General features: G+C 40.9%; 3 protein-coding genes across 12 annotated transcripts in view; 1 reads left to right on the top strand and 2 right to left on the bottom strand.

The window, feature by feature from the left end:
* Nucleotides 1-21586, top strand: part of LOC139347511 (mitotic deacetylase-associated SANT domain protein-like) — a 340723-nt gene that overhangs the window by 68220 nt on the left and 250917 nt on the right. The gene's annotated exons all lie outside the window — the stretch shown is intronic.
* LOC139347965 (syndecan-3-like) lies at nt 565-2729 on the bottom strand. Its single transcript, XM_070987870.1, has 5 exons — nt 2614-2729; nt 1224-1308; nt 1025-1116; nt 805-919; nt 565-722 (listed from the first exon to the last, which is right to left on the bottom strand). The coding sequence occupies exons 1-5, from the start codon at nt 2677-2679 to the stop codon at nt 565-567; spliced, it is 516 nt and encodes a 171-aa protein (XP_070843971.1). The 5' UTR covers nt 2680-2729.
* pum2 (pumilio RNA-binding family member 2) lies at nt 4037-21491 on the bottom strand. Of its 9 annotated transcripts, none has more exons than XM_070987180.1 (23): nt 21184-21491; nt 19075-19435; nt 16201-16269; nt 15486-15591; nt 15176-15363; nt 14890-15062; nt 14275-14569; nt 14081-14174; nt 13819-13926; nt 13573-13718; nt 12363-12483; nt 11982-12122; nt 11538-11840; nt 11218-11445; nt 10734-11001; nt 10471-10600; nt 10237-10365; nt 9953-10090; nt 9204-9329; nt 8845-8916; nt 7779-7900; nt 7125-7317; nt 4037-6553 (listed from the first exon to the last, which is right to left on the bottom strand). In XM_070987180.1, exons 2-23 carry the CDS (start codon nt 19420-19422, stop codon nt 6422-6424), a joined length of 3630 nt encoding a protein of 1209 aa, XP_070843281.1. In that variant the 5' UTR covers nt 19423-19435; nt 21184-21491; the 3' UTR covers nt 4037-6421. The 9 variants fall into 9 exon arrangements, with proteins under 9 accessions (XP_070843281.1, XP_070843280.1, XP_070843277.1 ...); XM_070987179.1 differs by having other exon boundaries at nt 10231-10365; nt 11538-11837; XM_070987176.1 differs by having other exon boundaries at nt 10231-10365; nt 21184-21490.

Here is a 21586-nt window from a genome sequence, read left to right as displayed (position 1 = left end):
TTAGTCCTGCATCCAGCTTTGAAAGACCACGATACATGTGGGTTTAACATAAGGGAGATGTCAATAGACACTTTGGGTCGGGAGCTCGGGTCCCAAAGGGCCAGTATTTCACAATCTGGGAAAGAGAGTCAATAACCAACTACCTTTCTTCAGAATCACTTACTGTACCTTTAAGTCAAGTCAATTTCATTGACATTCTCATTTACATCTGTCCTAACAATGGCTCCATTATGCTGAAGTGTCCTGGGAAAGAATGGCAGCGAGACGTAAAGCAGCAGAGGAGGTCTGAATAGGAATGAGCCTAACATGTAGGCTTTGTAAAAGACAGGCAATGAAATAGCTGTAAAATTAAGACAATTCTTCATTTTTTAAATCATAAATATGAATACATTGTCAACAAGCAGCAGCTGATATGTTTGCATCAAGTGCAAGAATAAGTAATCCCCCCCCACCCCCCCTCCAAAATATGAGGAAAAAATAAATTTACAGCACCTCCCAAGGTAGAGAAATGGGCCCAGCAGCATCACTAACAAAACAAACATTGGTTTTCAAAAGTGCAGACAATTAAACAACATCCTGCCTGCTGGGTTTGTGATAATCTTTGTCTGAAGCTCTCTGCTGGCCCGGAATGTATCCATCATCTTTCGTCTGCCATTTGTAGATTAATAATGTGGCCAGTGCTGCTGCAAGTATCACTCCTGTTACTCCTCCTGCAATAACACCTGGAAACATAAATAGCTGAGTTAGAACAGAAATTCACAGTGTGCCACTCTCTCAAATTCAGTGCATCACACTGCAAATTACCAGCAAAAACTTCTTCTCTCTCCAACAGACTCTTGCTGTTTGCCACATTAATAAATCCTGATCCGCCATCTTCTGCAGGCCAGTTTGTATTGACAAAGGTTGGGACTGCAGAATCCTGAAGACAGAAGAAGGAGCAGCTGCATAAGTTTATTTCCTGCCCCGTCGTCCACAGTATAAAGTAAAGAAAGACTGAGACTAAGTGAGAACAAGTCATACGTACATGGAAAGTGTTCTCGGTTCTACCTGATGGATTTACTGCAAGTATTCTGACATCTTCGCTGTTTAAAGGAACCTCCATGTTTCTCAGTTCACCTGGTGAGACAGCAAACAGAGAGCCTGAAATGTATTGTATGGCACCAACAACACATACAATGTAAAGTGGATCAAAATCATTTTGGAATCATTGCTCTCAGCATTACCTTGTTCTGACCAATCCCCTGAACCAGAACCAGAACTGTCCAGGTCATAGCCTGATCCCTCCAAGTCTCCAGGAGGGGCAGAAAACTTCATGGAGAAAAAGGAATGAGGATGTTTAAAGATGCAGATGCTGCAGAACTGCATTACAATACAGTTTCCTGTCTTATCATCAGGCATATGAAAACAGGCAAGAGGTTAGGGAAAGACTTTGCTGAAGAGGGCGATAAAGACATGAATCATGTCTCGGATACAAAGTCCCACTGACGTAACTGTCTCAAAAAGACACTGTGGCTGACAAAACAATAATGCTGCAAGTAGGTTTGCAACCGTGTGTGCTTTTCAAGCTATGGTTACCGTCTCAGAAAATATCACAGTAACATGGTATAAGATGTTACACCATTGCTCTAATTAATATCAGTTACAATCAGCTTTAAAGGGATGAAAACAGAAGGCTTTTTTGGTTGAACAAACACTTACTTTTGCAAAATGTTATGTCCTGACAGATGTGAAAGTTGATATAAACTTGAAATCCATTTTTTTAATAACACTAAGTACCAAGTACACAGTACAATTCAATACTGTAGATGAGCAAGCGTCCATGGTATGATGAGCTGAACAAAACTGTAGAAGCTCAGCATGAAGCTAAAAACATTTCTCTCCAAGTAAATGGTTCTTCTTCCACTTATCACGTATTCCACTTGTCTTTATGCAGCTGCAGTTTAATGTTTGGCTAAGCTGCAATATTTTATTACACAGGGGGCATTTAGATTGAAACTATACTGGAAATCTGTTCAGAGGTTTACAGCCAAGCCAGCCTAGGTAAGATAAGATAAGATAAGATTTTATTGATCCCACACAGAGGAAATTCAGTACTACAGGGGGTGAATATTTGATACTCCAGATTTCTACATTCATTTCATAAATAAACTCTGATATATTTCTGTAATACTGGCACTTTACACAACTGAATGCTTCTATTCACATGATAGATGGTGAATAAAAAAGTTATCAAATGACTCACTTTAAGAGTACTGGTATTGGTACTGGTATCGTAGTTTTTTCAATGATAAGTAGGACTATGTTTCCTGTCAGGCAGAACCACAGCTTCAAGCTTCAGTCATCTACAGTGTGCTGTCCTCTGACTTTGATTAATCATACTATCTTCAACTCTCTACATGAAGAAGAAGAAGAAGAAGGAAGACGGACACTGAAGAGAAATAGACCAATGTTACATATGTAAAAGTAATTAAGTTTTCAAATATTAAACCAAAGCACAATAAACAATACAGTCGTAAAACTAAACACACCTTGACACACGTACTGTAACAGGAAGTGAGAAAGGTGAGTCCACACTGGCGTCGTTAAACATGTAATATGATAAATAAGACTTACCGACGGATGAACTGCATGTGATAATCCCAGAGTCAAAAACAGAGAGACTATCACAGATAACCTCATGTTTCGGCTCAGTTGGTGTTCAGATTATTTTGTCCTCTTCCTCCTTGCGCAACCTCCACAGGTGTTTCGACTGAAACTCGAGCCTCCACCGGGCTGCCGATACCCCGCCCACCAATGTGACGTAAACTACGACATTTATGTGATGACAGGAAGAAACAATTATTATTATTATTATTATTATTATTATTATTATTATTCCTCTTCCGTGTCAATTATTATTATTATGATTTAAACAAACAAGCAAAAATCATCTTGAAACCACTTCAAATGACCTATGGACCCACAAAACTCTCATAATACTACTACTACTACTACTACTACTACTACTACTACTACTAATAATAATAATAATAATAAACGTAACTGAGTTGCAAGAAATAAAAGATTACGCAGTTAAATCCTTAATGTTCATCCATTTACAGGCCGTCGACATTAGCTGTGGAAAAAAAAAAAGAACTATATTACAATGTAAGGAATAAAGGGACAAAAGTAAGAATGAATTAAAAACAAAAGTATCTGTCATGCAGAAGGCACTGATGCGTCAAAGTGTTATAGCATTTTAGCAGTGTTATATTAAGAGGAGCCAATAACTAATTGGCATCCCTTGTGGTAGTTTTATGTATAACAATTCATTATATATTTTTTAGATGGTTGTAAGTGCAGCCTTCATATAGTGGAGTAAAAAGTCCATTACCTCCTGAATTTTAGCACAGTAAGTTACTGTACGTTTAAATACAGGTGTATTTACAATCTACTGAAACCCCAAATCAACACTCATCAAATTATGTGAATACTCATGTAAACATGTCTTTTGTATTTAATTAGTTTTATAACAATGCATTATTTTAAATAAATCATATGCTATGGCCTGAATGGAAAAGGTCTGTGTACAAGTAACTATAGTTAACATAAATGCTGCGGAGTGAAAATACATTGCCTCTGAAATGTAGCGGACTAGAGGTATAACATAGCTTAAAATACTGTAGTAACTCAAAATTCTACTTCAGTACAGTAATTGCATATATCCACTTCTTTTACATGTCACCACTGGGTCCAAATTATTTACAATATTGCTCTGCATGTTTATTTTGCCATCATATACAGTAGTAAAATTCTGAATTTCTGAAATTCTTTTTGGCAAACTAAAAGTTTCTGTTAAACTTTTTATGAACTCTTTTCTTTAGAGATGGTCGTAACTGTGTACTCCCTGCAGGGCCTTGTCCGCTGGAAAAAAAACCCTTTACTCCGATTCAAACATGCAGAGTGACCTTTTCTTGAAAAGCATTATTAAAATTCGAATAATCTAAGGAGCCAAAAACAGCTTTAAAAATACCAAACATGAGAAAAACCACCATAATGCTGGTCAAATGTTAGAAGAACAGTTTAATCATACATAGTCACAATTCTGCTTCCAAAAATGAGTTTGTTTTCTTCATCTAACATCTGGAAATGTACATAAGGCCACCTGAAAATGTACATGACTTTGACAGTGTGACAAAACTCATATGTTCATATTTATATAATTGACAATATTTTACATTGCTTTTGCTTACAAGGTAGTAGCTGTTCCAAAATACAGCACTCTTCTGTACAAAAATAATTCTTGTCATATCCTGTGAAGTTTCCATGGTAGCAGAGAGGACTAAATGCAGCCTCAGTTTTAGTAGAGTGTTTTTTTTTTCTTCTTTTTAAACTGTCACACATCAGAAAGACTATCAACAGTGGATGTTACAGCTCCAGTACAAATAGAGGCTGGCCTTTCCCACAGCGGATTAAAAACAAAAACCATGCCAGATTGTGAAGCCATAAAGTTTTTTTTTTTTCTTTAAAATAACACTTGATCAAATAAAACTGTATACATTATATTCAAGGGGAAAGGAGTGATGAATATACACACATCAAAATGCACATTTTTGCCTTTTTCTCCCCAAAAAGTGTAAAAGACATCCCATTTACAGCATAAACGTTTACAAATGTACAACTGTACAGACGAAATAAAAGCATCACTACAAATTTAGAGCAAGGCCTGTCAAACACCACGACTAGACTTTTTTTTTTTTCAATTAAACTAATAATCTTACACTTATTAACTGCACATATACTACATGTATTCTACAATTATTCATATGAAGCAAAGAAGCCATCACTACGAGCATTACAGGTGAATTGTATAGCTTTCGATGGCCCCACCGGCCTCCACCAATGCACTTGCATACCCAACCAAACGAAAAGAAGAAACTTTAAAAAACAAAAACAGAACCATTAAAAAAAAAGAAAAAAAAAAAAGGTTCTTTCTGCATCCCTTTCTTCAACTTATCCCACTAGCTCTAGTTCATTTCACCTCAGATGTACAATGTTGGGATAAGCTCCACTTCACAACATTTTTTTTTTTCCTACTCTGTCCTTCAGGCGGTGGGGGTCCCATCACTGCTGCAAGCCCCCTACCCAAAAGCAACAAGTTACTTATACATAAAGATGCTATACATTGCTAAACTACTACGCGAGAGATGATTATTCAGTACATAAAGATACCGTATTCTAGGGCAGTGTTCATCTCAAACTACAAGACAGATGTTACACAAAACATAATAAAGAAAAAAGAATCATTCCAAGGATTAAAACCTGTCACAGCATGCCAACACATAGCCCACTCCCACCCTGCTATCCCCACAAAAAGCCCCCCACTACGGTCATTTCATGTTAATATTATACCAGGTCACACGCCCCGCTGTACAACCAAACCTCATGCTCTGCATCTATAAGTTAATGGTAGCTTTTATCTTGCATAAACCCCGGGTGATCACCTGGAGGAGGGAAAGACGGCTCAAATGGGGCTCAGTGGATGCAGCAGCTCAGGTTGGTCAGTCTGTAATATTTAGTACCAAAACATCAAGTACAAGCTGCTGGGCTAACACCCTCCCCCTCCCTCCCACTTATCCTGGAAAACGAGGCAAGAAAAAGCCACCACCGGAAAACACTACCCTAGACTGAAGCACCAATCCCCAAAGCCAAGCTCGCAAACCGGTCCTGAAGACCTCTGGTTGAATGTGGCACGTGACACATAGTACTCACCTCTGGAAGGAGGAGTTTATATCCATCCATACTATGTAGTGCTATTTGAAAACTAATCCATCAGCTGCTTTGGCATGGGAAACACTTTTACTGTGCATGGGATAATATACAAATATAATATTCAATTGCCGAGACTTATTTAGAACAGCTGACGTAATAAGTCTGGTTACAAAAACAAATGGAATTGTTTATTTTTAAAAGGATCACTCAGTTTAGCCTTATAAAATCACTTGCTGGTGTTAATTGTAGGAATTGTAATTTCAGCAAATGTGTATAAGTTTTCTTATTTTCTACAGAGAATTTACAAGGTAAAAAACTAAATGTACAAGATAATATGAAAACCAGTCAAATACATCAATTACATCATTAACAATGGGCTTGTGCTTTACCCAGGAAAAAAAAAAACAAAACGGCCTGCTGACTGTGCGCCCCCTGGGGGCCACACTTGGGGCCGACACCAGGGGTGGCAGAGTGGCAGGGGTCAGTTGTCACAGCGTTCTTAGGTGAAATTGACTTGTCTTTTTGTAATTTTTTTTGGTAATTCCCCAAAAATGGGACGACAGAAGGTGTCAAAGGCTAAAGCCTATGGCTAAGGAGCGTCTCTCACAGAACAGGGGGTTTGGGGCTCCTACTCCTCCACTTCTTCAGGGGACCCAGCATGTCGACACGACTACATGAGGCCATTCGTGGGGCCACCGATGGGACCCAGTTCAGATCCGCTCTTCATGTAGTACTTTTCTAGCTTGGCCAGAATGTGCTTCCCATAGGTGTACTTGCGTAAAGTGGCAATGTGAGGCCGGATCTGAATGGGGAGGGAAAAATCAATTAAGGTCCTTTTTAAGCAAAAGTCACTGGTTCCAGCTCCTCTGTGAGAGGAAATCAAAAATATTTTTAAGATTTGGATCACACAAAACAAGACTTGAACACATCACCTTGGGTTCTTGAAACTGATTTACAACTGACCAGTAAAAAAAGTGGCAGAATAGTCAATAATAAAATGAATTAGTGAATGAGATACAGTTCAAAGTCCATGTGGTTTGATCTTTAAAAGTCAACAAATTTCACCAAGTGAAAAAACAAATGCAGAATTTTTTTGCCACAAGTGGCTCCGACTCTAAAATGTATTTAAAGAATGTATGTACCAACTGGGTCCTCTTATCATTTGAAAATCGGGGTCTTTTAACAATAACCAAATCTGAATCATGAATGCTTTCTGTTGATGTTAGAGGTTAAAGAGGTATTTAATCTCTGGTGTTGGTACGCTGCATTTATGGAGAAACAGGTGTAAATCTGTTCAGACATTTAGTCAAAATGATAATAAGACTGCTTCATTTCATATCTGCGTGATCACGCAAATCGAGTTCTGTACCAACCTTGTGCATGATGATTTTGCGCTGAGCAGGTTCTGCCATGTCAATCATTCTTTGGACAACATAGTTGGCGTACTGGTCCTTCATCATGGTGTACAGGGCGCTGTGGGGCCCGTCTTTCTGGCAGCACACTTCATCTATCAGCAGAGCTCTCTCTGCACGCGAAGAGTGGATCACACACTTCTCCACAACATTACTGAGGAAAAATAGAGAGAGACACAAACAAATTCATAACTGAAGGAGTTAAAGCTCTGGTCAGTCATGGTGAATGTTTTATATTTCTCCTTTTGGAAGGCTGAATGTTTGAATCACTTTCCTTTTATGTCCTTATTATATTTGTGACATTGTAATTGTTGGATTGATGATTTCAAATTGCAGCAGTGGGTGGTGTATAGAAAATTTTCCATCACCAACATTAAAACCCTCTCACTGATCTAACTTGTTTGACTGAAGCTTTGTAGATGGCAATTTGATGAGGGGGAAGAAGTACTACTTTTCCTCAAATGTGGCTTTGCAGGCAGTGCTCTGGATTGACATGTGCATGACTGTAGGTGGCCTCACTGACCATTATGGGTCCAATCAGGCAAAAAAAAAGGAAGCACCCCATGACCCATCAAGCTATGTGAACCCCTGGCACTTCATCAAAACATTGCTTACCTTGCAAATTTGTGTTGGCTGAGGACAAGAACCTTTCCGCGAACCTCTGCGACTATCTTGCTCTTATCTTCTGGTCGGCCATGCTCCAAAACATGCTGAATGACGTAGTTACCATACTGATCCTGCAGGTGGCAGTGGAGGTGTGAGCTCACAGTAAACAGCCATTTCAATACTGATTAATCAAAGGATCCGTGCGGCACCCTTTACGCTGATTGATACTCATGCACTACTTTTCACCATTGGTCTTAATTGGTGTGAGATATTCATGCAGCTCTACAATGATAGGTAGATGAATGAGTGACACCCCCATTTGTAGTCTAACAAATACCCTTTACGTCATCACTGCGGAAGGTCAGACAAAACAGATGCTGCTGGTTTGGACTGTTGTTGACCAGACAACACAACCAATAGCATCTTTGCCCCTTCAGAAATGGGTGATAGACAGTTATGGGTGTAATTTTAGTGTGACAAGATGGAGGCAAGAACTCACCTGACCAAGCAACAAATAACACCACTCTGACTTCATCTTTGTTAAAGTAGTAATTTGTTGGGTAGGCAATGTGATCTCCACCTTTAATTTGGAAGTATTTGCCTTCAAATCAATTTCCTATCAATCTGTTTTAACAAGAGCCAGCATTATTTTGCTCTTGGACTTGACCTCAAGCCAAGTGCTCAAGGTGAAGTTAAATGTGATTTACACACTACTTGTGAACAACTCAGTTGTCCAAAGAGATTCAAACTCTCAGGAAGCTTCTATCAAACAATTACGGTGAAATCAAGAAGGTGAAAACAGAAAAAAAACAGATTGATCAGGAGATGCTGGAGGCGAGAGAGGGATCATCAGACAGCAGGAAAACATGTGCCTTGTGAATCCTCTGTGGCATAAAGCAAGAGGGGGGGAAAGGTGAGAAAAGGCAGCTCAGTGGGTTAGGAGAAGGCCTGTAAAAGTCTGGAGTTGGAGAACTATCTAAATGTTAAATCAGATTCTTTACAAAAGAAAAGATAAAAAGGGGAAAGAGGAAAGGAGCACGGGGACATCCGCGAGAGAGAGGCAAATTGCTCTGACCTTGAACAGTGCATCACGGGACACTGTATAATATGTTTTGGGTGTCATCTCCAATGATACGCCTTGATATTTCTAGATGGAATAAGTGAGGGGGCAGGGTGGATGTTTCAATAATCACATGTCAGATGTAATGACAGCTAACAGTACAATTACATTCATCCTTACACTTAGCAGACCACAAATACACAGGAACAATGACAGGCTGACAATATAAACTGCTCACACATGAAGGAGACATGCAAATACACAAGACAAGAACACATCTCAACAACCATCAGTCACATCTAGCAAACATAAAAATGGCATCTGCAAACAGCGGGGGCTTAGAAATGAGACAGGCTGGAGACAGATGTGCTCACCTGGCCCAGCTGTTCAGAGTGCTGATGCAGCTCCTCCAGGATAGGCAGGGTCTGCTCCTGGGTGCAGTGCTCCAAAATCCTTTGGATAACTCTGCAGCCATAGGGGTGTGTGGAAAGCACAAACACCTGCAAAAGGAAGTAAAATAAGAGCAGATCAATATACAGGGAGTTACACACACACACACACACACACACACACACACACACACACACACACACACACACACACACACACACACACACACACACACACACACACACACACACACACACACACACACACACACACACACACACACACACACAAATATATATTAAAGTGGAACTAAACTGGATTAAAAAGCCATTAAGATGGCTCATTACTCAGTTCTTACACCTATGAAGCTATAAAATAACACAATTTAGAAGAGAAGTAGCTTCATATAATAAGCAACTGTTTTTACTTTTTTTTGACTGCCTGAGTGAAAACAATTTCTCTTCATGATGTGATTTAATAATTTGACATTGCTTAATGTTTATTCAATGCTTTTGTGGCGACTCTGTAGTCATATCAGGTTTCAGGATGTATGACATGTTTGGCTCTTCTTAGTATTATATTCTTTCATTTACATAAAACAATGCTGTTGGCCAAAGTAAACAGCAGATGTTTAGATTCATGAACAGATCGTGTAAACATTTCCTTGTCCACCAAATCAAAATGTACAATATAAGGTGAATGACCGTTGAGCCATTGCTTGTAATAAACCCACCTGTCCCTGAAAGGCATCAATAATGAACTGTAGGGCTTGGGGCTGGACACACTCAATACACTTCTGCACCACATGGTTGCCATTCTGGTCCTTGACACACTTCAACACATGGCCATCAAGCTCGCGGACAATGTCACTCTGAAGAAATTAGGGAACAGGGACAAAAATTGTAACACATGCCACTATGTTGAAATTAAAGACTGAAATATGTTGGATTGAAATAGCAATAATGAAGCAAGGTCTGCAAAAAGGTTAAAAAGAAGTGAAATCTCACTTACAATTACCTGCTGGTCTGAGGAAATGGACTCCAGGGCTTTCTGAATGACCCTGCAACCATACATCTGCAAAGCCAGGGGAAGGACGTGTCCACGGATACGTGTAGCCAAAGCCAGCTTCTGGTCTGCACTTCCAAACTGCAAAACATGAAACACAAGCTCTACTTCACAGATGCTGCAAAAAACAGTCTCTGCTCAACTGAAACTGAAAAGACACCAAAATAAACTTAGAACAATTCTAACCTCAAAGAACTTTTGGATGACATAATTCCCAAACACATCAGTCATCAGTTGGTATGCTGCTTGCAGAATCTCTCCAAACACCATCTGCCTCTCAGCAGGGGTGGCCCTCTCCAGCTTCTGCTGGATAAATCTAGACAGATAAGATTGGAACAAGGAGCGGAGATGGATAATAACTATTAGTCAGATTGTGGTACACGAATGCGATGAATGCCGTGTATGAAGGCTTACAGTAACATGACAAAATAAAGCAGCATTTTAGCCACCTGGATCCGTGCTGGTCTTGAGAGAACTCCACCATGTGTCCCGGCAGGTCACGGAGCTGGAGGTTTGGGAAGCGGTTGTTCCTGAAGTCTTCCAGTAAGCGGCTGCGCCCAGACGGCATGACATCAGAGCGACTGTAGCGAGGCCGAGACGGTGGGAACAGCTGGCTACTGGAATTAAAGAGACTGGATGTCCCGCCGGCGCTCCGGTACTTGGCCTCAGCTCCAGGCGCTGCAGAAATGTAACGCCCGCTGCCATTTGTCAGGCCACCTAGGATTACAGAATGACCAGATAGAGTTGTAGTAGTGTAGTAGTAGCAGTAGACCATAGTTGTTATGTATGTGAAACAGTGGGTTACGGTGTTTTATATTTAAAAAATATATTTGTATGTTCAATTAGAATCAAATTATATAAGATGTAAGTCTCTGGGACAACATACTGAGAGACCTTCAAATCAACTGAACAATGTCAAAATTAAACCTTTACCTAGGTGAAGGCTAGAAGAGGATCCATGGGAGGAGGGCAGAGATGGTGGAGGAGTGAGTGGGGAGTGACCTGGTGTGAGGCCAATGGGACTAGGTGAGGAGGAGTAACCCAGGCTGTTGTAAAAGGGCTGGCCGATGGGAGTTAAACTGCTGCCGCCACGTTTGTAAAGATCAGAACTTGCCAACAGGGAGTCTCTGCGAGATACACTGCTACTGGTAGAGCTGGAAACTGCAAGAAAAAAAAAACAACAGTAAGAAAGCAGACTCCTAAAAATAAACCATTTCTTTAATCGTCATGTAGCTTGTGACTGAGTCACTGACCAGAAGAGCCAAAGCCTCCAAGAGCAGAGCCCAGGCCTACACCGAGAGAGCCGCCGGTACTGCTGAAGCCCAGGGATGAGCTTGGTGGAGGTGCAGCAGAAGTGTGTGAGAAAAGTGAGCTGCTCTGAGACGTGTTGGGGACTGATCCAGAGCCGTAGAATGAGCTGGAAGGTAGGCCACTGCTGGGTGGGGGAGCCTGCTGCTGCTGTGGCTGGGGTTGAGGTTGAGGCATTGAGCGGTACAGCCCGTTGGCTGGAGGACCAGACATGTTGTTACTGGAGCCAGATGCTGACACCGCAGCTGCTGGTGGAGGGAGAGAGGAGAGTGTGAGGGGTAGAAGGAGAGCCAAGGGCAGAATAGCCATGAGTGGTACTAATTAAGTAAGAACAGGAAGGAGTGGATCAACATATTGGAAATTATATAGACAGGCGGATTAGTACTTACCAGCTTGTGCTGCTGCAGGGTTGATGAGTAGAGGGGTCTGGACTAGACGAACTGGCCCACCTAGACCAGTTCGGGCACCAGGGCCCATCACCAAGGCCCCAGTCTGGTCATAATAGGCTGCAGGGGCCAACACTTGATATCCTGAAAAGATGAGGAACATAAAAAAGCAATTCAGCAATTATAGAAAAGATTTGTACATATAAAAAAAACCTTGACAACTCACTCAATAACTAGGGAGGTGTTTTAGTGTCAAAACAGTGACTAAATCTTGTACATTAGTACAGACCATACTGAAAAGAGCCATTCAAATGATAACATCTAGTAGTGAAGATAAATGTGTCTGTCTGTTAGTGTCTTTGGTTATATTGTGGTTGAACCTACCAGGCATGCCTGTGTATGCCAATGCAGGGTTTGCAGCAGCTGCTGCAGCTAGAGATTCCTGCTGACTCTGTTGGCCTTGCCCAGGCGTAAGAGGTCGCTGGTTGGTTCCAGTGCGCATCACCTGGAGAGAGAGAGGTGAGGATATTTCATTTCTAAAGCTGCTACAAACTTTCCGATCTTGTATTTCTATATCAGATGAAATATTTAAGACTAAATGAGGAACAGTCAAGGTTCAAGGTCAGCTAATGTGCTTTATCAGGACTGTGTGGGTTTGATTTGATCAGATATGAATGGCAGTTGCCTAGCAACACAAACAAGTCCACAACTGTTGTCACATATTGATTCAAATGTTGCTATACCCCTGATGCACAGAAGTATATGATAACCCCTTTTTCCAACCAAGGCACACCAATTTTACATCCAGGGATGCAAAAACAAATACAGAAATCTTCAGTTTGAAAGAATACAAAACAAAAAACAGCTGTAAATTTAAAAGAAGGTTATGTGTTCATGAAGAAGCATCCGCTCATAGCCAGGTGTTGAATGTGGAAACATGGTTTTCAGGTCCTTTAAAGCTTCCAATATATCACATGTTGCATTTGAGAACCTGCTCTTCATATAAATTATAGATTTACTGTAAGTGCTTACGGCTGATTAGCCGTGCGGCTAGCAGGTAGCTGACACAAGCCCTGGGTGACTGGTATGGTTTTCCTCAAACCTGCCACAATTGGTCTGTGGACGGACGCTGTGTTTGACCGTCAGGCTGTGGGAACTCCAAGTCCGAGCAGAGTCAGCAAATAGGTGTTAACATTAGCTGTACGCACATTAAAACAAATAGCATTCTGCTAGCCGTTCCATGGAAACTTGACTTAAACCAAAACCCAGAAATCTGTCTATTAAAATGCAAGAGGGACAAGCAGCCAATGTGAAGGTACTTAAACAGTGACTGCTTGTTTTATTCAATATTTTTGTTTCGATGTGATACGCTTGTGATATGTGTAGCTCTGTGGTTGTGAACATTGTAGTTTTGTCTGTACATTGTTTTCTTCACTGTGAAATGACGCAACCTGTCTGCCCACATTAACTCTGATTTATCTTTATTAAATAATTTAATCTCAGTGCAATTTGTTAAGCTCATTCAAGCCAGGCTTTTCACAATGATCCTTGCATTTTATGAAACACCTCTCAGATCAAGTAGAGCATTTCCTACCTGTGGCTGGCCTGGCCCTGGACCCTGGCTGGATTGTTGCTGATTAGCTGAGTGATTGGCAGTTGATGCAGCCTGTTGCTGGAAAAGATTGGCCGGGTACACACCCCAAGGAACACCATAGTACTGTGGTGGAACCACTGTGGGCCCTGAGGAAAACATTTTGATGTTACACGCACATCTTATACAACTGATCATGGCAGTTTTGTTAATAGAAACTCAATGGGCAAAAATGTGCTGTATACTCACCTGCAAGTGTGGCTGCTGCTGCCAGCCCAGCGGCAGTGTAGGGATCGGTTCCAGGGGGGGCAGCATTGATGATGTATGGGTTTGGCACAAACGCAGGAGCAAGGCCAGCTAGGTAATATGAATAACAATAAATGTAGTTCATTATTTCCATAACAAATCTCATTGAAATGAATATAAAACACACATCTAGACAACTTGAGACAAAGGGTAGTTTAATTATATCACATGACATACTGTACTACACTGAGTAAGACTGCCTTACCGAGATGCTGCTGCTGGGCTGCAGCCAGGGCGTATTGTTGTTGCTGAGCTGCAGTGAGCTGCTGAACAGTCAGGGGATTAGATCTCTGGAACAACTGGAAAAAAAAAAAACAAACAAACAAAAAAAGGGTTCAGAATCTGTTGAGCAAACTTACAGTTAATTCTCTTGATAGATGATATTGTTTTTCAACAGACCTGCTGTTGAGAATTGTAGTCAAACAATCCTACTGGAGTCCCGGAGGAGTCCACCTGGATCTGGTTGCCGGCATAGTCGAACTGGAGGGACTCCACACCGGCTTGCTGCTCCATACCTCCCATGCTCTGGGCCTCCTGGTTCTGGAAGTCCTCAGCTGGGGCCTTGTTTTGGTTGGGGTTGTGTTGTTGGAGGACATGGGGATGGTGCTGTCCCATCATCTCCAACCCTGTCTGACTGGGACCCATCCGTTCCACGGCCTCAGTGGGGGAAGCTTGACGGCTTCCAGGGGTTGGACTAGGAAAGGAAACAAGTTGCAACATCAGCACACATGACATAGTGCAAAACTTTGCCTTCGACAGGAAGCCTTGCAACAGCAATAATACTTTAAGCCTTTACATTTATCTTCACTCACTCATGTGGACATTTTCAACATGTTTAGACTTCATTGCTTTGAATTACAATTCTCCAATTTACATTATAACTTCAGTACCACCTGTGAAAATGGCTTTGGACATTCTGAAATAGGATTATTTAAATCAAGGTCTGCAGAAGACAGGTTAAAATAAACCACCATCAATCAATAGGCAGCTGTTCACTGTAAAGGGAAAACCTACTTGAAATCTTTGCAGTCTCTGTCCATGCCATTCAGAAGACCTCTTCCGTTGGCTTTCGTGGGATCACTCTCCTCTCCCACCTTCATCTCCGGGCTCTTGTCCTCTTCAAAGGGGGACACTTTCTCCTGGGCATCATTCTTGTCTCTCCCATCTTGGTCAACATCTCCTCCACCCTAAATCCATAAGAAGATTAGGTAAGTCTATGTGTCACTGTCAAGAATACTTGTTTCATTAACAACAGAAGACCCTCTTTTTGAGTTAGAGGTGAGACAGACGCTTGACTTACATAGCCACCGTTCCTGTAGCGACCATCCATCTTGTCACCAGGAGAGGAGCTCAGGACATACTCCACCATGCTCACCCCCAGGCCTCCACCTTCTGAGCGAGGTGAAAGCACAGAATTGGCATCACCATTCCCATGGAAACTCTGGCCTGGTCGCCGCTGCACCATGATTGGCTGAGACACTGAATGATCTGAATGAAAAGCTGTGATCACATAACTGAATAGTTGCGTATAGAAACTATAGCTGGGAAAGAACCCTATCTTGAAAGAAAAGCTGCGTGAAAATACGATACACAAAGATATTGTCACTCACGAGATGATCCCCATGCATTGTCCCTCCACTCCTCGCCAAGAAGCATCCCTTTCCTTCCATCCTTGGCCAACTCATCAGAATCCCAGAGCTTTTTTGCTGGCAGAAGCTACAAATAAATTTTACATATTTTCTAAGCATCTGCAAGATCACTGCATGTCACAGTGCAATGTAATATTTGAAAGGCGCCACTATCAACAACCACATCTCATTTAAAATCTGATGTATAGTGCCAAGTTTCCATTTCTGAAGTGTAAATATTAGATTTTACTGTAGTCTTGGCTAGCTTAGCATTTTCTCACTCCACCAAATGAACACTTATTCCTCTAGATTTAAATGTGGCTGTAGAGAGAGTAGTTTGCTACTTCATAGAAAAAGTTTGCTTTTTTTACCCTTGACGACTAATCCACTTCTCCAATACCAACATGTATGCAGAAAACAACAATATGCACTACTTTAACCTCAATCCTAACACACAACCCTGTCAACTTGCAAGCATGAGTGCAAGTTGGTTTGCTTCTGTCTCCCCCTCTTCCACTGGTGACAAAAACTGCTCTTTCCTAGCTCAATCAGATTGTGTAAAAGGAGCAAATTTCAGATGCCTTAAGGCTGCCTTTCAGGCCTAGACAGGGTAAATGTTTCATACAAACTTTCCTTTTGATTTATTGCTGCACTATGATGGAGAAATGGACAGATGTTAGGATGAAAAACAGCTTACCTCTCCCATACCCCTGGACTCCAGAGCAAGAGCTTGGAAGTCATAGTTCATTTCATCCACAGCACGGACCTGAGACAAAAGAAAAGAAAAACTGGACTGAACAGAAAGCTAAAAATCACTCAATGGAAGACCCTAATGAGACCTTAAAATATATTATATCAGTTTTGCAAATTACATAGCAGAACAAATTAGTCTATGCTCTCACAGAGCTTTGTTCAGTGTTTCAATGAAAACATTTTGAACCTTTGAAATAAAAAAAAACAATTACAAAATACAGCCTACACATTAATTAAAGAGCCCCAAACCAACAGACGATTCCTGTTCAATACAGAAGCATTAAACACAATGGGTCTAAATAATCAACACAACCACATGAACAAAAAACATGTTTGTGTTGAAAAGAAACCCAGGACAAACATCGCTTTCTGCTATGCAGTTCATAGGACTAATTAGCCATCCATTAGTTATCAAGTCCCTGAAGAACAACTCTCAAGAATAATTTTCATACCATGGATGTTAAATGGTTGCAAACACATCAAAGATTACAATCATGAGCACTATAATGATTCACTGCAAGACAAAACAGAACAGTCGTGCTCCACCCAATTTCTTTTACCTCCTCTCAAACCTGACTAGGTGTGCATGTGAAAAATACAGGCGTCTTAAAATACAAAACTTCAAACCTCAAATGGAAATCTTTGGCATAGAGCACCACATGTAACACTGTACACATGTTTAAAGGAAAGAAAGAAAGAAAACAAGAAAAGAGCTGTAATGCAAAATTAAGATGAAGAGTATCTGCACTAAAAAAAAAACAGAAAAGGGAGGCCCAAAGATGGCGTCTTTCTTTTCATCAGGCTGAGTGATAACCCCGTGCCTAATCCACTGTATGTAAACATTGGGGCCCGGTGAACAAAAGGTCTCAGACATGCATGAGAAACGGGGGTCCAACACAAACATTAAAGAGGGATTTATACAGAGTTATTGGATTCAGACAAAGATGAGAAGCCATGTGTCTCCCCAGTTCAATAATTAGAAAGTTGGCTCCAAACAAGGAAAAATAGAAAAGCTCTTTTAAAAATGGAGCTCATTAGCTGAGGTACCTGATACATCAATCACTTATTGGAATATACAAAGGCCACTGAAACCAGTCCAATACCAGTGCTGCCTTCTTTTACATTCTTTAGCATTTCTGCCCCCCTGAATAATTTTCCAATATTCTACTTAAAGAAAGCTGTATTGTGTTCTACCAATTACTTCCCCTTTCCTGCCACTGGCCAAAAACATTCAGGCCAGGTGAGGTGGGTGTGTTGCTACAGCTAGTAACATCAAATATAATCCAGGAAGTCCAGTTTGAGTTACAAATCCGCCTGAAGACTGCCAAAACACTGCATGCCAGTTCAACACTGTAAACCAGGATATTACAAGCCTGGACAGTTTTCACGGCACAAGTCACACTCCTGCTGTGCCAAAGCAGTGGACAAAGCTCTGGTCTCACACATTTTACCCTCAGCAAATGAGCAGGCGGCACATTTTTCAAAAAAAGCAGTGCTATTGCCATTTTAACGCACATGGATCCATGTGGGTTTGCCTTGTGACAGACCAGTGACCTGTGACAGGGTATGACCTCTGACACAATATATCCTGGGATGAACAAATACAGAGAGTTAATGGACCCAGAACCTGAGCTGGCTCAGCGTTATAAAGGACTTGTCAATTCTCTTAATTTTGCTTGGAGGAGTGAGGAGGCAAGAGCGTCCTACACAGAAAGTCTTACTGGATGGACACACTGGATATGTGTTACTGACTGGATGCAGCAGTTTATATAAAGGAGGCTAAATTCAAATTACTGGTGTCAACAAATAGAGCCCCAACTTAGGTATAGCAAATATTTCCATTTTCTGCAATCTGATTTGATTCATAGAGTGTTTTGTTAAATAAATTAATCTAGATTCATTAAGCAACAAACACTGATGTGATATACTTGTGACAAGGAACATTTCTATTTCGTTGCTTCAATGCTGTTGCTTAATTATTTGTATCATCTAAAAAAACTGCATTTAGAAAAATGCTAATGCAGAAAACTGCTTGCCAACCTACATTTTCACCTGAAACTGGTCCTTGGTATAACATCAGGAAATCTTACACATTCCCATTTTTCTGAGACAAATTTGTTATTACATTTACAGGCGCTGTAAAGAAAAGTCCTTGTATAGCTGCACCTCTAAGGAGATATTTTCATCTGCACCAGCTTCAATAAAACATGGCTTGAGGAAGTATAACTGATGAATGGCTGGCCCCTGGTGCAAATCCTCACAGATTAATTGAGCATAAGAAATACATGCTCTAGCCTCAGTGGTGACTATCAGGGTCTTATTGTTTGGGCTTCACATCACACTATGATTCCAAACATGAACTCTGAGACAGTCAGATAACACAGAGCAGTTAAAAACCTTTAGTTTCATCAAGATTTTCTTCATGTTGTTGCTCTCTGGGGTTTGCATATGTAAACCATACGTGTGGCAGGCACTTTTCTTAAGTATTCTTAAGAAAAGCATTCTTAAGAATAATATTTTTTTTAAATATATAAATCCAACTACCAAAAAAAAAAAAAAAAAAAAAAGTACAAATGTGGTCCGATGGTACTGACAAATAGGAAAACATATTCTCTTTGTTGCTTTGCTTTTATATGACACGCAGTATAGGTGATACTGACAACCACTCCACTACCCCACCACCCTTCACAAAGTATAACACATGAAGAAAATAATACGTTTAATCACCGATACAATACACTTCCGGTCTTAATGGATACAAAACACTACTTGTAAATTTAATAGCACTGCAATTACTGGTCTCTTGATGACACTTTACCTGATCAACATGATTGGCATCTCCAGTTGGCCAGCGATGCTTGCTGGGTGTGCAACCTCCAAGCTGCTCTCCAGGCTGCCTCTGGAAGAAGTATCCAACTGTGGCATCATCCTGAGACCGTCCACTCAGTGGTGGCTGCGGGGTACCTGGGGTAGGGTTAACAACCCTGTCCATGCCCTGTAAATGTGGGACTCCAGGAGCCTGTCCAGCTCCAACTGTGGCTAGGGGCCCTCCACCATGAACTCTGACACCGCCGGTCTCAGGAGCACCATTTGCATGCAGCATCCCACCTCTTGTCTCCTGCCAGGCCACGTCATTCATACCTAGGATGCTGCATGGAACGCTCATTCCACGGGAAAGCCTAAACAAAACAGAAAATTATGATTTTGTCAATAAATGATAAGTCATTATTCAAGTTGACATGTATCAGGTTTAAAGATACAAACATTTGAGTATTATGTTATTATTATGAATATGTTGTTTTCAGTACATGGCCCTTTTGTGCTATTCTGCATGTAGTTTTGCAAAATGTAGCTGACTTGGTAGTTCACCAGAGTGACTGCCTCACATAAATAACTCAAAATGGTGTTCAAGTTACTTTTATTACAACATGAAGTCAATACAACACCCATTCTAAAATGACAGTCGGGTAACTGTGCCCTGCCTTTAAGTTATAAAAGCTGAATGTTACAACATGAGGCCTTCATTGCTGACCATCGCTTTTTAAAATACATTAACATTTACCAGTCAATGACAGATAAATGTTCAACTTCACCAGCTACTCAAAGACACATTATTTTATGTCTGAAATCTACCAGCCACTATTATTCATTTCCCAGCATTTCACTGGTAACTAGTGCCAATTTCCCACCCTAACTCTTCCGTGAGCATTGAGACAAAACAAATTTTGATGTAGACTTCAGGAAAACGATGCACCCAAAATAATAGTAACTACATTAACTACTAGTACAACTTAATTTTCTTCGTAGGGACATGACTAATTCCCGAGTTTCTAATTTCATGCCATGGCTGTTCGACGGTGGAGGATTGAAACGTTAATTACTGTTACTCTAAATATCAAAATTCAGTTACATTACTTGCTCAACAACGGGCCGTGAGCGTCAAATGGAAAGTCTAATTTAGTGGCTTGGTGATTTACGAAAAGGCAAGAATAATACAAGCAACCACCAAGGATGTAGATAGCTTACAATACCAAGAATGCTAGGTAACGTTGTCCTTAGCCGAGTGCTAACTTGTGAACACAGCTAGCACAACGATACTCCTAATGTAACTTTACCAATGTTAAAATAAATCGTTGAATCTAACGCATAACGTTACGGATTATTTAGCCGCGATGCGAGCTGTCGCTGGCTTTTAAAAATATGCAACTAGCTACACCGATACATCCAACATTACGGATCACTGTGAGAAACCGACGTGCAAACCTTTCAGCAAGCTAGCTGGCTAACCTAGCCAGCAAGTCCGCTGCTAATAAGCAAGCTAACTTAGCGGCTTTCGCTTGGCATTTACGCCAATGATTGTTTTCAACGGTTAATGGTTAGCAATTCATGCCCTAGTTGCTTGTCATTGTTTACGTCAAACTATCTGCAGCATTCGCGTAAATCAAACATGTTTTGTGTTAGCTAATATTGCTAGCTACACTGGGGTGAGCATTAGCAAACTCCTTAGCTAACGCTAACAGCAGCGGGCCTCCTCTGTTTATTATTGGTTGGCGACGCTAGACATCAAAGTTAGATTTATATATTTACCATTGTTTTACAGTAAGCTAGAGGACCCCCGTGTAACACGGAAAACACGCTGTTTTCTTGGCTCGAAATAACTCATTGGCTGTGTGCAACAAGCCAAATACACCAAAATAGCTAACGAAAGAGCTAGCAAACGCTAATTGCCAAGTTGGTGTTGTGTGAGCTAAAACATCAACCAAACCACTCAATGGCTAAACAACATGGCCCCCCTTCAAGTTCCAAACAGAGGGGCCTTAACCGCTAAACAAAAGGGGAAATACTCACGCTACGGCAGTCGCGTTCAAACCAGACGCTTTACGGAGCTTTTGCTTTCGATGTGAACAAATAACGAGCAGATACTTACGCGTTGTCGTGTCGAGAGAGGGTCTCTGCTTGTTGCACGCCGTCAACCCAATTCTATATTGTTTTGTTTCCTTGGAGAGAGCGGTGATTTAGCAAGGCTTGATAGTCAGAGCTAAGAGTTTGCCTACGCTAGTGCCCCCTCCCTGTAAATAGCGTGAACTACGTAGACATGCGTATAACAATGTCAATGAAAATTTGCCACCCCAATGTACCTTTTGTACACCATGTTAAAGTAACACACATCTGCTTCAAGGTGTATTTAATGTGCTTAGCGCTTAGTCATCCAACATAAATTATCAATGGATCGCACTTAATGTTCCACTGAAAGCGATCCTATGTTGCTACTGGACAGCCTGTGAAATACGTCTTAGATTGAATGGATGCTTATTGGATTCTAGCTAATT

The sequence above is a fragment of the Chaetodon trifascialis genome, chromosome 19 (assembly GCF_039877785.1).
Source record: "Chaetodon trifascialis isolate fChaTrf1 chromosome 19, fChaTrf1.hap1, whole genome shotgun sequence".
NCBI lineage: Eukaryota > Metazoa > Chordata > Actinopteri > Chaetodontiformes > Chaetodontidae > Chaetodon > Chaetodon trifascialis.
This window is presented reverse-complemented; position numbering and strand designations above follow the sequence as displayed.

What these genes read in the sequence shown, in the direction of transcription:
- LOC139347965 (XM_070987870.1), bottom strand. Translation starts at nt 2,679, where the DNA reads ATGAGGTTATCTGTGATAGTCTCTCTGTTTTTGACTCTGGGATTATCA. An exon ending in AGGGGATTGGTCAGAACAAG is followed by an intron (nt 1,117 to 1,223) that starts GTAATGCTGAGA and finishes CTGTCTCACCAG; the next exon opens with GTGAACTGAGAAACATGGAG. An exon ending in GAACCGAGAACACTTTCCAT is followed by an intron (nt 920 to 1,024) that starts GTACGTATGACT and finishes TTCTGTCTTCAG; the next exon opens with GATTCTGCAGTCCCAACCTT.
- pum2 (XM_070987176.1), bottom strand. Translation starts at nt 19,422, where the DNA reads ATGAGCGTTCCATGCAGCATCCTAGGTATGAATGACGTGGCCTGGCAG. An exon ending in AGTCCAGGGGTATGGGAGAG is followed by an intron (nt 15,592 to 16,200) that starts GTAAGCTGTTTT and finishes ATTTATTTGTAG; the next exon opens with CTTCTGCCAGCAAAAAAGCT. An exon ending in CTCTTCTAGCCTTCACCTAG is followed by an intron (nt 11,002 to 11,217) that starts GTAAAGGTTTAA and finishes CTGTAATCCTAG; the next exon opens with GTGGCCTGACAAATGGCAGC.